Raw genomic sequence first — 15,247 nt, forward strand, 5'->3', positions numbered from 1 at the left:
GGCCTTGTCCTCTTCTTAGATTTGGGAGAAATATCTCTGTCTTCTCATTTTTGTCTATCTCTCTGCCTGTTTCTGTGTGTCAGGAAAGTCAGCTATGTTTCCTATTTCTGAGAGTAATGGCTTTATGAAGAAGAGGTCCTGTAGTGCCCTGCCATATAGTGTCCCCTGTTCTATGGGGCCTGACCCTTCTGGGAGCATCTCCTATGTATGCTTCATGTGATCTCCTTTTGTGTCCTGGCTGCTTTATCCTTCAAGCCAGTCAGTCATCTGCAGAGGCTGTCTTTGCCTATTGTGGGCAATGGTGGGTCCCTGGCCTGATTGTGGCATGTTTTAACTAGGTGTACTCTGATCTGCTTGTGAAATGAGATCTGTCACCACCGCCACTAGAACTGAAGCTTTGCAAAACTCCCAAGTTGGGAGATGGGGTGTTGGCAGAGATTTGGGCCAGTGTTTTGGGGGAGGAGACCTGCTACATTGGGACTGAGATGAGTGTGACAAGGACCGGAGGTTCCACTAGAGTGTGGAGGCTGTGTGTAGCTTGGTATAAGTTAGGTATTGAGTGTCAGGGCTCTGCTGGTTCCTACAGATGGCCCTGAGGGCTGGGGAGGGAAATGCCAATTCCTTTGTTTCTGGACCAATCCCTGAATGAACATTGCCTCTTTAGGACATGTTCTGAGATGAACAACTAACCTCCCCACTGTGTGCCCCAGGTGTTCTTTAGATTGCTCTTTCCACGGTATATGACTACTGGCTGTTTGTCCAGCATTTTCTCCAAGAGCAGCCTCATGGCTCTCTGAGCTTTCCTAGAGTCAAACACTTTGAAACTCCAGGCTGCTTGCAAGAACTCAAAAAATTCAGGCCCTCTTCGCTTTCTAAGCCGATCGCTCTGGGGATCCATTTTCCCTGTGTGCTACCCTGTATGTTAGTCTGTTTCCTCACTCTTCTCTGCAACTGCAGCTCCCTCCTCACCCAGGGCTCATAATCCCTTTTCTCCCAAACCACATCTCTACACTTCCTACCTTCTTCAGTGTGACCTCTTCTCTACCTTTAGCTGTGGAGTTTGTTCTGCCAGTCTTCAGATAGACTTCTGGGGTACGTAAGATGATTTAATAGTTATCTACTTGTATTTGTGGGATGAGGTGAGCCTAGGGTCCTCCTATTTCATTGCCATCCTCCAACTGCCTGATACAGATTTTTGGATTGTAAACTAGAAAAGCTTTGATTTTGATTCTCAGTATCCATTGACATTATTGCATTATTTAGTGAATATTGTTTTTTGCATAGCACTGTGCAGTTGCTCTTGGGGATGAAGAGGCCAAAACTTTGGACCTTGCTTTTAAAGAACTTAAAATCTATTTGGAGAAACAAGGATACTTTTTAAGAAGATAGTTAGGATCACAGAGGAGTAATTTAAAGAGCTATGCAAATAATATAGTTTAAAATATAGATTCTTTAGGAGCCAAAAGGTGTGGTGGCTGTAGCACAAGTAAGAAAAGAAAAATGGATAAATAGGACTTCCTCAAAATAAAAAAAAAAAAAACTTGCTCTGCAAACTATATCATCAGGAAAGCAAAAAGACACAAAATGGGAAAAAATAATTGCCAGTCATCTATCTAAAAAGGGACTTTTTCCCAGAATATGTAAGAAACTCTTCATAACTCAGTAATAAAAAAAATAACAATTTGAAAATGTACAAAGGATCTAAATAGATATTTTTCTAAAGAAGGTATATATCTGTCCAAAAACACATGAAATTTGACACCATTATTCATCACAAACATACAAACCAAAGCCACAGTAAGATACTACTTCACACCCACTGGAATAGCTGTAAATCAAAAAGACATACAATAGTGTCGATAAGGATAGGGAGAAATTGGAACCCTCATATATGGTGGTGGGAATGTAAAATAGTGCATTCTCATTGGAAAACAGTTAAGCAATTCCTTGAAATGTTAAACATAGAGTTAACATATGATCCAGCATTTTTAAAAAATTTTTTTATTTATTTATGATAGTCACACAGAGAGAGAGACAGAGGCAGAGACACAGGCAGAGGGAGAAGCAGGCTCCATGCACCGGGAGCCCGATGTGGGATTCGATCCCGAGTCTCCAGGATCACGCCCTGGGCCAAAGGCAGGCGCCAAACTGCTGCGCCACCCAGGGATCCCTGATCCAGCATTTTTGCTCCTGAGAATCTTACACCCAAGAGAACTTAAAAAAATTTATCTACAAAAAAAACTTGTATAGGGATGTTCATAGCAGCATTATTCATAATAGCCAAAAAATGGAAACCGTTAGCTAAATAAAATGTGGCATAACCTTACATTGAAATATTATTCAGCCATAAAAAGGAATGAAGTTCTGATACATGCTGCAACAGGCAAGAACCTCAAAAACACACTAATTGAAAGAAGCCAATTACACAAGACTGTATGTCATGTGATTCCATTTATTTGAAACGTCCAAAATAGGCAAACTATAGAGACAGAAAATACATTAATGATTGCATTGGGTAGACGGTAGAATGGAATGAACAGTGATTGCTAATTGACACAGTTTCTCTTTTGGAAGTTGAAACATCCTAAGATTCGGTTATGGTAATGGTTGCACGATTCTATGAATATACTAACAAGCATTGAAAATCAGTACACTTTAAACAGGTGAATTTAATGATATGTGAATTCTATCTCAATAAAGCTGTTAGAAAAGAGGGGGATGGTCTTGAATAGAAATTGGTCACAAAGCCTTCAAAGGAGGAGAGATGGCTGAACTCTTCCTTAAAAAATGGGGAAAAATCAAACTGACTTGAGTAGAAGGCATTTTATGTATGTTTGTATTTTTTTTCTTTTAAAACTAATATGCTCACAGTGAAAAAAATTATGGAAAAAATATGAGTTGAAAAGTAAGAGATAATCTTCCTACTCCTCATTTCTGACCTTCCAGATACAGGCTACCTGCAGTTTTTCTTTTTATGTATATATACAGTATAAATGTATTTACATCTACATTTTTATATGTCTGTATTCACACATACAGTTTATTAAACAGGATCATGTGAGGAAGAGCCTGGGTTAAGTAAACCAGGGTAAAATGAGTGAGAGGGAATTGCAGTCAGATTATGGAGAACCATTGGGTTTAGAATTTAGTTTAATAGACAAAAGAATGATAAAGTATGAATGATAAGTGAAAAATGAAAGTATGAAAGTAAGAATGATATTTTAGAATGAGCTATCTGATTACCGTGTATAGATATTGTGTGGTAATTCCCAAGATACTGGAACACATTTTACCTTCTTTAGGAGCAGACTGGTTAGAAAGGCACACATACAGCAGAGAGAGACAGGTGTAAGACCTCTAAGGAATAAGAAAGAGAATTTCTGTCTGAGTTGGCCAGAGAGGAATGAATTGGGGATATGATTTTGTTGACTATGAATAAGTGGGTAATTAGAGATGGAGAGGCAGTGAAAAACAAACTTTTCTTAAACAGTATCAAGAAAATCCATTTGGTAGAAACAACATTGTAAAGGAATGAATATCAAGATATGGCAAACAGATAACAACTGGCATTTGCTGAGTGGTGCCAGGATTCTAACTAAGGCTGTAACAAATAGTGAGGTATTGTTTCTTTTTTTTTTTTCAAGTTTTTATTCAAATTCTAGTTAATTAGCATATACTGTAATGTTGCTTTCAGGAGTAGAATTTAGTGATTCATCACTTACATATATATATATTGTTTCTTTATTTGTGTTTAGTTTTGATTAGTTCTCCCTGGGTTTAATTTTTATTCTCTGAGTCCTCATAGCCTATCCCAGTGTCTGGCACATAGCAGGTGGTTCAGAAAATATTTATTAAGTGGTTGATTTCAAAGTTTTTGTTTGGTTTGGTTTTAGCTCTAACGTACAAGGTTTCTTTCCTTCGTGGAACTAAACATAAAGTTTGAGTCCGATCACCTTCCCAGGAGTCCTCTAGAAGCCCGCTTCATTTCAATACTGCATTCATGCTTCTCATTTTTTATAGATTCCCTCTTTCTTTAGGAATTCTGTCATACTGCTTTATTCTCATCCCACCACAATCTGTCCTGACCTTGGCCCTTCTTTGCCTTCAGTGGAAACGCCTTGGGAAACTTGTTTTTGAATTCAAAAAATACCCTCTGGCCTGTTTGTGTATTCTTCCACACATAAGTTCATGGTTCTTGGATACCTGAACTTGCTCATGGTCTCATTTCACACTAACACCTAAGCTTTAAATACTGCTACATTTTGTGTTGTCTTTGTATTTGTCCTGGCTTCTTTTACCAGGTGGTGTGCTCTGGGAATAGAACCTGGGTTTTGTGCTGCAGGGACTGAACAGAAACACATATACATATAACACTGTATGTGAACTACACTGGAATGAAAATTGAGAAAAAAAAAAAACAGATTTCAAAGAAATGATATTCAGGATATGGTGGACTGGCTGGATTTAAGGAATGAAGTCACTAGAGGTGTCAAAATAGATCCAAGCCCAGATAAGGTTAATGCCAACAAAAGACAGTAATAGAAGCTGACAAGTTTCTGAGTGTAGTACCATAGCTGAGGTGTTAATATCCAGGGCTTTTAAGAATCAGTCTGGTCTCTTTGTTAAACTGCTCAAAAGACATTTTTCAGAACACAGAATTTTTTTCACAAGTGATATGAATGGTCCCATTCGTTGAGTGTCTATGATATGCTAGTCACGGATAAGAGTGCTTTAAAATGCACTGTGTAATAAGCCCTGTAGTAATCCTATGAGATTTTATAGGCAAGAAAACTGAGGCACAGATGTTCACATTGCACAGATGTTCCTATGGTGTGAAACCAGAATTTGAGTCCAGATTTCACTAAATCCTAAGTCCATATTTTTTTAAGTCAGATTTATTGAAAAACAATTCACATATAGTAAAATCCACCTTTTGCAAAGTACGTAATTTGATAGTTTAGGCAAATGCATACGGTAGCATAACCATCACTACAGTTAAGATATAGAGCATTCACATTATCCCAAAAAAGTTCTCTGAAGTTTGTTTGTCGTCCCCTCCCTCTACTCTCAGCTCTTGGTAACCACTGATTTGTTCTTTTTTTTTTTTTTTTTTTTTTTTTTAATTTCTTTTTTTTTTTTTTTTTAATTTTTATTTATTTATGATAGTCACACACAGAGAGAGAGAGAGGCAGAGACATAGGCAGAGGGAGAAGTAGGCTCCATGCACCGAGAGCCCGACGTGGGATTCGATCCCGGGTCTACCAGGATCGCGCCCTGGGCCAAAGGCAGGCGCTAAACCGCTGCGCCACCCAGGGATCCCACCACTGATTTGTTAAGTCATAGTTTTGCCTTTTCTAGAATGTCATATAAATGGAATCATGTATTAGATAGCATTTTGTTTCTGGTTTTTAGCATAATCTTTTAAATCTTTTTAACTTACCTGTATTGCATGTATGAGTAGTTAATTTATTTTTACTGTTGAGGATAAATTGTGTGGATATATTATAATTTTTTCATTCCCTAGTTGATGGATAATAGTCTCTCTCCAGCTTCTAGCTATTAGGAATAAAATTGCTATAAACTTGGTATACAGGCTTTTCAAGATATCTTTTCAAATTTCTTGGGTAACTTCCTAGTGGTAGGTTGCTAGGTTGTATGGTAAGTGTATGTTTAACCTTATGAGCTGCCAAACTACTTTTCAAAGTGATTGTACCATTTTGTAGTCCTGCTAACAACATATAAGAGTGAAGTTGCTCTTCATCCTTCACACTATTTAGTATTTTCAGTCTTTTTTATTGTAGCCATTATAGCATGGTAGTATCTGCAAATGTTTTTTTTTTTATCATAATTTTTATTTATTTTTTTTCTAATGCTTATAGATGTTAAGTGTCTTTTTATGTGTTTGCCATATCTTCTTTGCTAAGTATCATTCAGATATTTGCCTATTTCTTTTTTTTTTTTTTAAGATTTATTTATTTACGATACAGAGAGAGAGGCAGAGACACAGGCAGAGGGAGAAGCAGGCTCCATGCGGGGAGCCCGACATGGGACTCAATCCCAGGTCTCCAGGATCACGCCCTGAGCCAAAGGCAGGCACTAAACTGCTGAGCCACCCAGGAATCCCCTATTTGCCTATTTCAAATGGGATTTTTGTCTTTTATTTGGCTGTGGGATTTCTTTTTTTGTGGATATAGGCCCTTATCATGTATGTGTTTTGCAAATACTGTATTTTATTAACTGCTTTTCCAAGAGCAGCAGTTTTTAATTTTGATGAAATCAAGTTTATCCTTTTTTCCTCATACAGTTTGTTTGGTTTCCTAATTGGAAATCTTTGCCTGACCCAAAATCACAAAAATTTTCTTCTCTGTTTTATAGTTTGCATTCTTACATTTAAGTATATGCTCAATTTCAGGTTAATTTTTTATATGGTGCAAGATAAAGTTGAGATTTACCTTGTTCCAGTACCCAGAGCCTATAGTGTTAGCAGCGACACCACCCTGCCTCCAATCTTACCTCACATTATTAAGAATGTGACTTCATGCACATTGAGTCCTCCAAGTCTCCTATTTAGCTAGTAGTCTCGTAAGGGTTAGAGTGAATGTATAGCAGCATCTTAAACAATGTCTTCAATATAGTAGGCATTGATGCAATGATAGCTATGAATTATAATCGGTAAAATTATTCCTTTGATTTAGCTAATAACATAGCACCAATTTCATGTGTGGGGATGCATTACTAAACAAAGTTCCTGTTTTTATGGTGATTACATGCTACATGTTAATATACAAATCACAAGATATGGTATTACTATAACTTTATTAAATGACATTGAAATTAAGGGTGTATTTAGGTACACCAGTGAAAGCTAAAGTTGATATAAAAGCACTCTACTAGTGTGGCAGTTTTTAAAATTAGGGTTTTTTTCCTCCCCAGAATTTAATTTAATTTTATTTTATTTTATTTTTTATTTTTTATTTTTTATTTTATTTTATTATTTTATTATTTATTTTATATGAATGAGACTAAGAACAAGAGTATGGAGGAGAGGGAGAGAGAATCTGAAGCAGACTGAGCACAGAGCCTGATTGGGGCTCGATCCCACAACTGGGAGATCATGACCTGAGCTGAAACTGAGTCAGACATTTAACCGACATAGCCACCCAGGCACCCCTTCTCAGAAGAGGAATTGGTCAGCCTTGGAATTGTAGAGGCAAACATTAGAAGAGTATCCTCAGTGTCAGTCCAAGGAAAGAACACTCTGAGCCTGGTTTTAAGTATTCCTAGGAGATCAGGCAACCAACTGTCCCTGGAAGCAGGCCAGTGAGATCATCTGTCACACTTCACTTGCTCAGAATTCTCTGCGCTTGAGCAGACTTTGAATCAAAATATAGTTTTCTGTCTAAATTTTGCCTTCAGCCTCAGAATGCACTTGTGACTCATGATGAGTTTCTCGCCCACTCAGTAGTTTTGTTTTTTTTTTTAAATAAATGAGCCTGTTAAAGATTAAGTTTTTATAATGTGGTACTTTACATAATGTGACTCTACCCAGTGAATGAATGACTTTTGTGGGAGGTGTTGAGGGTAGGACATGGGCTTTGGAGCTAGAAGTGGTGTTTTAATTACTGATTTTTTTTTAGTAGCTCTGAGAAGTTGTGCAAATTATTTAATGTCTCTGATCCTCAGTTTCTCAGTGCCTCCTATAACTTACAGCATTATTAGCATTAAATGAGAGAGATCACTTTTACTAAGTATCTAGCCCAGGACATCTTTATTCTTTTCATTCATTTCCACTATAAACTGTAGTGAAATTTATGTAGAGTATTGGTTTATTTTCAGAATCGTCTAAAAGAAATTGAACAAAATCTCTCTAAAATAATGAGACTTGACAATGAAATTAAAGCCTTGGATAGCCGAAAGAAGCAAATGGAGAAAGATAATAGTGAACTGGAACAGAAAATGGAAAAGGTTTGTGGTGGTAGAATTTTATTCTCCTTCAGAATTTTGAGATTATTATAATGAGCCTTATTTGAATCCATTTGCCACTCATATTTCGGAAAAAATACAAATCTTGATGTTTGTGTGACTTCCATGTATGTGTTAAAAGAAAGGATTTTGAATAAGCTTTGTTTCATATTTTGTACCTTAGAGTGATAACTTCTATTTATTCAATAAAGCTCTTTATTTTGGTTCTCTACACAGGTTTTTCAAGGGACTGATGAGCAACTAAATGACTTATATCACAATCACCAGAGAACAGTAAGGGAGAAAGAAAGGAGACTGGTAGACTGTCAGCGTGAACTGGAAAAGTTAAATAAAGAATCAAGGCTTCTCAATCAGGAAAAATCAGAACTGCTTGTTGAGCAGGGTAGGACAAAATGTTAACTTGGTCTTTTTTCCAACTTTGCATTTTCTGCATGAATGATGAATCTCCAGGAAATTATGCTGAGTGAAAAAAGACAATCTCAAAAGATGGCTTTTACAGTATGTTTTCATTTATATAACTTTTTTGAAATGTCAGAATTTTAGAAGCAGAGGACAGATAAGTGATTGCCAGGGTTACTGAGTAGGAGGAGGGGCAGGAGGTTTAGTATGGTTATGGTTATAAAAGGGACAAGGGCAAAAAACAGGAGTACCAGAGTGGCTCAGTCAGTTAAGCGTCTGCCTTTGGTTCAGGACATGATTCCAGGGTCCTGGAATTGAGCCCCACATTGGACTCCCTGCTCAGTGGACAGCCTGCTTCTCCCTCTCCCTCTACCTCCCCCTGTTTGTGCTTGCTCTCTCTCTCTCTCTCTGTCTCTCAAATAAAGTTTTTATTAAAAAAAAAAAAAGGTAAAAAAAAGTAACAAGTATGGTTACAGTTATAAAACCTTATGGTTACAAAAGTTTATTGTGGTATTTGAACTGTATTATGTTCACTGTCATATAGAACTTAATATGCACAAGCAGATAAAAGTAACACTGGGGAAATCTAATAAAACTGATGAATTGTATCAGTGTCAATATCTATCTGACTGTGAAATTATGCTATAGTATTACAAAATATTACTAAAGGAAATACTGTTTTTCTTTTTTTTGGGCCGGGCCGTCGGCGCCCCCGGGGCCTGCGCGGGAACGGAGGCGGCAGCCTGTTTTTCTGCTCACAACAATTCTGACACCAGATGTGTGGGTTTTTCCATACCAAGTAATTTAATTCTCCAATTCTCAGCAGACAGAATTCAGCTCTTGAGACTAATTGTCTGGAGTCATGAACCAGTACCTTGATGTGTTCTCACCACCCTGAAAGCTCTCTGAACACTGTTGTTCAGGGTTTTTATGGGAAAGTTCCATTATATAGGCATGGTTGGATAAATCATTGGTGATTGAATTAATCTTCAGCTGCTCTGTAGAGTTGAGAAGGTGGATACTGAAAATTCCTACTCTATAATCACATAGTTCTTTTGACAACCAGCTCTCATCCTTTTAAGAGTCACCTCATTAGAATAAACTCAAGTATGGCTGAAAAGGACTTAAAATGAATAACAAAAGATGCTCTTTTCACCTGTATCACTCAGAAATTCTAAGAGTTTTGGTTGTTTTGTGTTAGGCAGGGACAAAGACCAAATATGTATTTCTTATTATGTCACAATACCACATTTACCAATGAGGAGATCTGGGTAAAGGCTATAAGAGATTCTGTTGTGTTTTGTTTTTTTTTATAGCTGCATATGAATGTACAGGTTTTTAAATTTTTTTAATTTTTTTTATTTATTTATGATAGTCACAGAGAGAGAGAGAGAGAGAGAGAGGCAGAGACACAGGCAGAGGGAGAAGCAGGCTCCATGCACCGGGAGCCCGATGTGGGACTCGATCCCGGGTCTCCAGGATCGCGCCCTGGGCCAAAGGCAGGCGCCAAACCACTGTGCCACCCAGGGATCCCCAGGTTTTTTCATTTTTAAAAAAACCAGTTGAAAATAGAATCATTATGGTTGTGTTTTTTAAAGGTCGTCTACAGCTACAAGCAGATCGGCATCAAGAACATATCCGAGCTAGAGATTCATTAATTCAATCTTTGGCAACACAGCTAGAATTGGACGGCTTTGAGCGTGGACCATTCAGTGAAAGACATATTAAAAATTTTCACAAACTTGTGAGAGAGAGGCAAGAAAGGGAAGCAGAAATTGCCAGCCAACTGATGGTAAATGCTTCTATATTCTTTTGTTTGTGTCAGATTCTCTAGTGATATTATAGTTTTAATTTTTGGGTGGACCTCTGACAAAATGAGTTTTGTCAGATTTTCAGGTTAGTGTTAGGATATAATCTATATGAGATAGAACAAAACTTTATGGAAGCAACTTTCCTCAGTTTTTTTTTTTAATAATAAATTTATTTTTTATTGGTGTTCAATTTGCCAACATACAGAATAACACCCAGTGCTCATCCCGTCAAGTGCCCCCCTCAAGTGCCCGTCACCCATTCACCCCCACCCCCTGCCCTCCTCCCCTTCCACCACCCCTAGTTCATTTCCCAGAGTTAGGAGTCTTCATGTTCTGTCTCCCTTACTGATATTTCCTACCCATTTCTTCTCCCTTCTCTTCTATTCCCTTTCACTATTATTTATATTCCCCAAATGAATGAGACCATATAATGTTTGTCCTCAGTTTTTTTAAGGATAAAAATATGAAGAAAATACAGGCTATGTTTTAAATTTGATTTTAAGTTAAATTTCTTTTCTCTTTTTCCAGTTTTACTGAGAAATAATTAACATATACAACTCTAGAAATATCAGAAAGGGAGACAGAACATGAGAGACTCCTAACTCTGGGAATGAACAAGGGGTGGTAGAAAGGGAGGTGGGTGGGGCGTGGGGGTGACTGGGTGATGGGCACTGAGGTGGGCACTTGACGGGATGAGCACTGGGTGTTATTCTATATGTTGGCAAATTGAACACCAATAAAAAATAAATTTAAAAAAATATACCACTCTATATGCTTAAGGCATATGTCATGATGGACTGATTTACATATATTGTGAAATGATTACCACAATAGGTTCAACTAATACCCATTTCCTCATGTAGTTACAATAAAAGAATATTTACCTTGTGATGAGACTCTTAGGATGTACTTCCTTAACAACTTTTCTATGTATTATACAGCAGTGTTAGCTGTAGTCCTCATGGTATACATTATATCCATAGTACCTACTAATCTTATAACTGGAAATTTGAACCTTTTGACCACTGTCCTTCAATTCTCTCTCCTCTCGCCTTTTGCCTCTGATGACCACAAATCTAATCTTTCTATGAGTTTTTTTGTTTTTTGGGTTTGTTTTTAAATTCCATATATAAGTGAGATCATACAGTATTTGTCTTCCAAATTTTCTTTTTAAAGGTGATTATAAAGAAAAAGTTTGCTCGTAGTTACTAATAATTCTCTCTGGTTGATAGTCATTATATTTTTTACTTTGCTATATTTTCCTTAGTGTGCATGTGTTAATTTTGCATTTAAGAAACTTTATTAATAAATTGTTCAGTGAAAAAAATTGTTAATGCTCATTCTTCTCATATGTAGAATGACTTTGCAGAAAAAGAGACTCTGAAACAAGAACAGATAGATGAGATAAGGGATAAGAAAACTGGACTGGGAAGAATAATTGAGCTAAAATCAGAAATCCTAAGTAAGAAGCAGAATGAGCTGAGAAATGTGAAGTATGAATTACAGCAGTTGGAAGGATCTTCAGACAGGATTCTTGAACTGGACCAGGAGCTCTCAAAAGCTGTAAGATATTATTTGAGTAATCTATTAATTTTAAGATATCAAATGTTTAGAATCTTATATTCTGAGGTATATTGCCTATTGCTAATCGTTAAGATTATGGCATTTCAATAAAAATGTCAACCTTGTCTATGAATCTCATACAAAATGAAAACATCTGAATATTTAATCATACCAACTCTTTGATTCTGGAACTAGGTGGATTGAAAATTAGAATCACTTCCGAAGCTTTTAAAAAAGACTTATGCTTAAACCTTACCTCAGACCTTGTTAATCAAAATCTCTAGATTGGGGAATAGAAATATGTGTTCCAGGGGTGCCTAGGTGACTCAGTTACTTGAGCATCTGCCTTCAACTCAGGTCAGGATCCCAGGGTCCTGGGATTGAGTCCCATGTCAGGTTCCCCACTCAGCGAGGAATCTGCTGCTCCCTCTGGCCCTTTCCTTGCTCATGCATGTTCTCTCTCTCTCTCTGTAATAAGTAAAATCTTTAAAAGAAAAAAAAACGTGGGGTGCCTGGGTGGCTCAGTGGTTGAGCATCTGCCTTTGGCTCAGGTCGTGATCCTGGGCTCCTGGGATTGAGTCCCGCATCAGACTCCCCACAGGGAACCTGCTTCTCCCTCTACCTATATCTCTGCCTCTCTCTGTGTCTCTCGTGAATAAATGAACACAATCTTTAAAAATAAATAAATAAACAAATAAATAGAAAAAAGAAAAATGTGTTCCCAACAAAACCAGGTGATTGTTATGAGTACCTTGGCTAAGAAACACTTACCTAAGTTAAAAAAAGTATTTTCCCTCTAGGTTCCAAACACTGTAGATTTTATATGATTCTTGACATGTTCTCACTTTGTGTGTGGTAGAAATTTTCTTAGACCATCTCTTCTTTTCATGAATTTCCAAGTTTCTCTTCCTCATTTCTAATCTGTCCCCTTCCTTCACATTTCTGCCACCAAAGTGGGCATCCTAAAGCTTGGCTAATCTCCCTCTCAGATCCCATCTTGATAATATAAGTAAACATTTCTATTTGCTCTGTACCATCTACCATACATTTTTGTCAGTTTAGCAGTTTGTCACAATATTGCCTTGTGATGGCAAAGCATTGGTCAGAGACCGTATTACACTATTTTATGGTTTCTACATGCCAAGCAATGTAATGAGTTACATGGGTACTTGATAAATAATTACCAACTAAAGGGTCACTAAACTGTATATGTAGGTATATTTTTCTCAGTTTTACACTAAATTCTCACTTTTCCCTCCTGTTTGTCCTTCCAAGATTTATTAACTAATTTTCTACCATTATAACCTAGTAAGATAACTTTATAAGAATTTCTTTAAAAATCTTATTTCTTATGCTTTTTCTCTTCTTGGATAAGGGCAAACAGTAATATTTTGGTAATTCTGGTGAATAGTTGATTTCTAATACATTTTGTCTTTATTTTAACACAAAACATATAAACTTGTGTGTTTGAATTATTAATAAGGAACGTGAGCTAAGCAAGGCTGAGAAAAACAGCAATGTAGAAGTTCTAAAAACAGAAGTAATAAGCCTTCAAAACGAGAAAGCAGACCTAGACAGGACCCTGCGTAAATTGGACCAGGAGATGGAACAGTTAAACCATCATACAACAACACGCACCCAGATGGAAATGCTGACCAAAGACAAAGTATGACTTTCTTTTTGTTCTAATTATACTTTCTGGTATTTAAAATAATTTACATTCATAATAGATGCACTTTGAAGTGTTTAGGTGGTGCTGGCAATGTATTTTAGGAGTTAAGTGAGCTTAATACTCTATAAAAAAGACTTCGGAGCAGAACTGTTTTCTGATTACAAAAATTAATAATACAGAAGTGTATATACACATGCCCATTGCTATTAATTTTTATTATATATCATACAGAAATTTTACTTTTTATATATTGTCAGACTCTTTTCTCTTATGGCACGGAAAGGCAATTCCCACTGTGAAACTTCAAGACGTTTTTTTATTTTCTTCTTGCATTCTATTGTTTTATTTTTTAAGCCTAGAATTTTAATCAGTCTAAAATTTATTTTGTTCTGAGCCACCTAGCTGGCTTAGTCGGTAGAGGATGTAACTCTTGATCTCAGATTTGTAAATTAAAATTTATTTTTGTTCTTGATACAATGTGTAAAATCTTGGACTTTATTTTAAAAATTTTTTTTTTCTGTAGGCTGACAAAGATGAACAAATTAGAAAAATAAAATCTCGACACAGTGATGAATTAACTTCATTGTTAGGATATTTTCCCAACAAAAAACAGCTTGAAGACTGGCTTCATAGTAAATCAAAAGAAATTAATCAGACCAGGGACAGACTGGCCAAATTGAAGTAAGTAGTTGTAACATTTGAAGATGTACTATAGATCCCTTATCTCATGTTTTTATTTTTCATTGCTTTAGTTGTTTTATTATTTATTGTTATAAACTGGTATGTTTTGTGTTAATTGACTTTGGTTCTTCTGTATTTTATAAATCAAGTGAAATGTTGAAATTGATTTGGGCCTTTTGTTCCTTAAAAGTTTGCAGAATTTAATGAGAGGATTAAAATTCTCCTTTACAAAAAGCAACACTTGACACTGTAAAACTAATGGTAGAAAATTTAGGGGGAAGGCTTCATTATATTGAAATTGACAAATATTTTCTTGGACCTGACATGAAAAGCATAGGCAGCAAAAGCAAAAATAGATAAATGCGACTATGTTAAACTTAAAAATTTCTACACAGCAAGGAAACAATTATGGAAAGGGCAGCTGACAGAATAGGAGAAAATATTCAAACCATTTATCTAATAAGTGATAATTACCTAGAATATGTAAAGAACTCCTGTAATTCACCAACACAAAAACAAATAATTGCATTAAAAAATGGGCAAAGAATTTTTCCCATTCTCCAAAGACCATATACAAATGGCCAGTAAGTATATGAAAAAGTACTTGAGTCATCAGGGAAATACAGATGAAAACCACATGATATATCACTTCACACCAGTTTAGGAAGGCCACTACCAAAAAAGAAAAACCAGAAAGTAAGTATTGGTGAGGATGTTGAGAAACTGGAACCTTTGTGCATTGTTAGCGGGAATATGAAATGATATAGGTTATAGAGAAAATGGAGGATCTTAAAAAAAATAAAAATAAAGTACCAGATATTGCAGCAATCCCATTTCTGAGTATACAAAAGCATCGAAAACATGATCTTGAAGAGATTTTTGCAAATCCATGTTCATTACAGCATTAGTGTCAGCAGCCAGATGATGAATGGATAAAGATTTGGTGGATATTTGTGTATATATTACTCAGCTTTAAAAAAGAAGGAAATCCTGGGGTGCCTGGCTAGCTCATTCAGTTGGGCATGTGACTCTTGCTCTCCAGGTTGTGAGTTCAAGCCCCACATTGAGTGTAAAGCTTACTGAGGGTTGGGGGGTGGAAATCCTGTCGTGCACTAATTGGGTGAACTTTGAAGATATT

General features: G+C 36.4%; 1 protein-coding gene across 5 annotated transcripts in view; it reads left to right on the forward strand.

Moving 5' to 3' along the window:
* The window catches only part of RAD50 (RAD50 double strand break repair protein), a 92,006-nt gene that overhangs the window by 29,616 nt on the left and 47,143 nt on the right, over positions 1-15,247 (forward strand). For all 5 annotated transcript variants that reach the window (XM_072840952.1, XM_072840954.1, XM_072840956.1 and 2 more), the window contains 6 exons: positions 7,837-7,965; positions 8,200-8,365; positions 9,981-10,174; positions 11,550-11,756; positions 13,240-13,422; positions 13,952-14,109. In XM_072840952.1, the coding sequence (XP_072697053.1) occupies positions 7,837-7,965; positions 8,200-8,365; positions 9,981-10,174; positions 11,550-11,756; positions 13,240-13,422; positions 13,952-14,109 (1,037 nt within the window). The remainder of the gene's footprint in view (positions 1-7,836; positions 7,966-8,199; positions 8,366-9,980; positions 10,175-11,549; positions 11,757-13,239; positions 13,423-13,951; positions 14,110-15,247) is intronic.

This window comes from Canis lupus, chromosome 10 (assembly GCF_048164855.1).
Source record: "Canis lupus baileyi chromosome 10, mCanLup2.hap1, whole genome shotgun sequence".
NCBI lineage: Eukaryota > Metazoa > Chordata > Mammalia > Carnivora > Canidae > Canis > Canis lupus.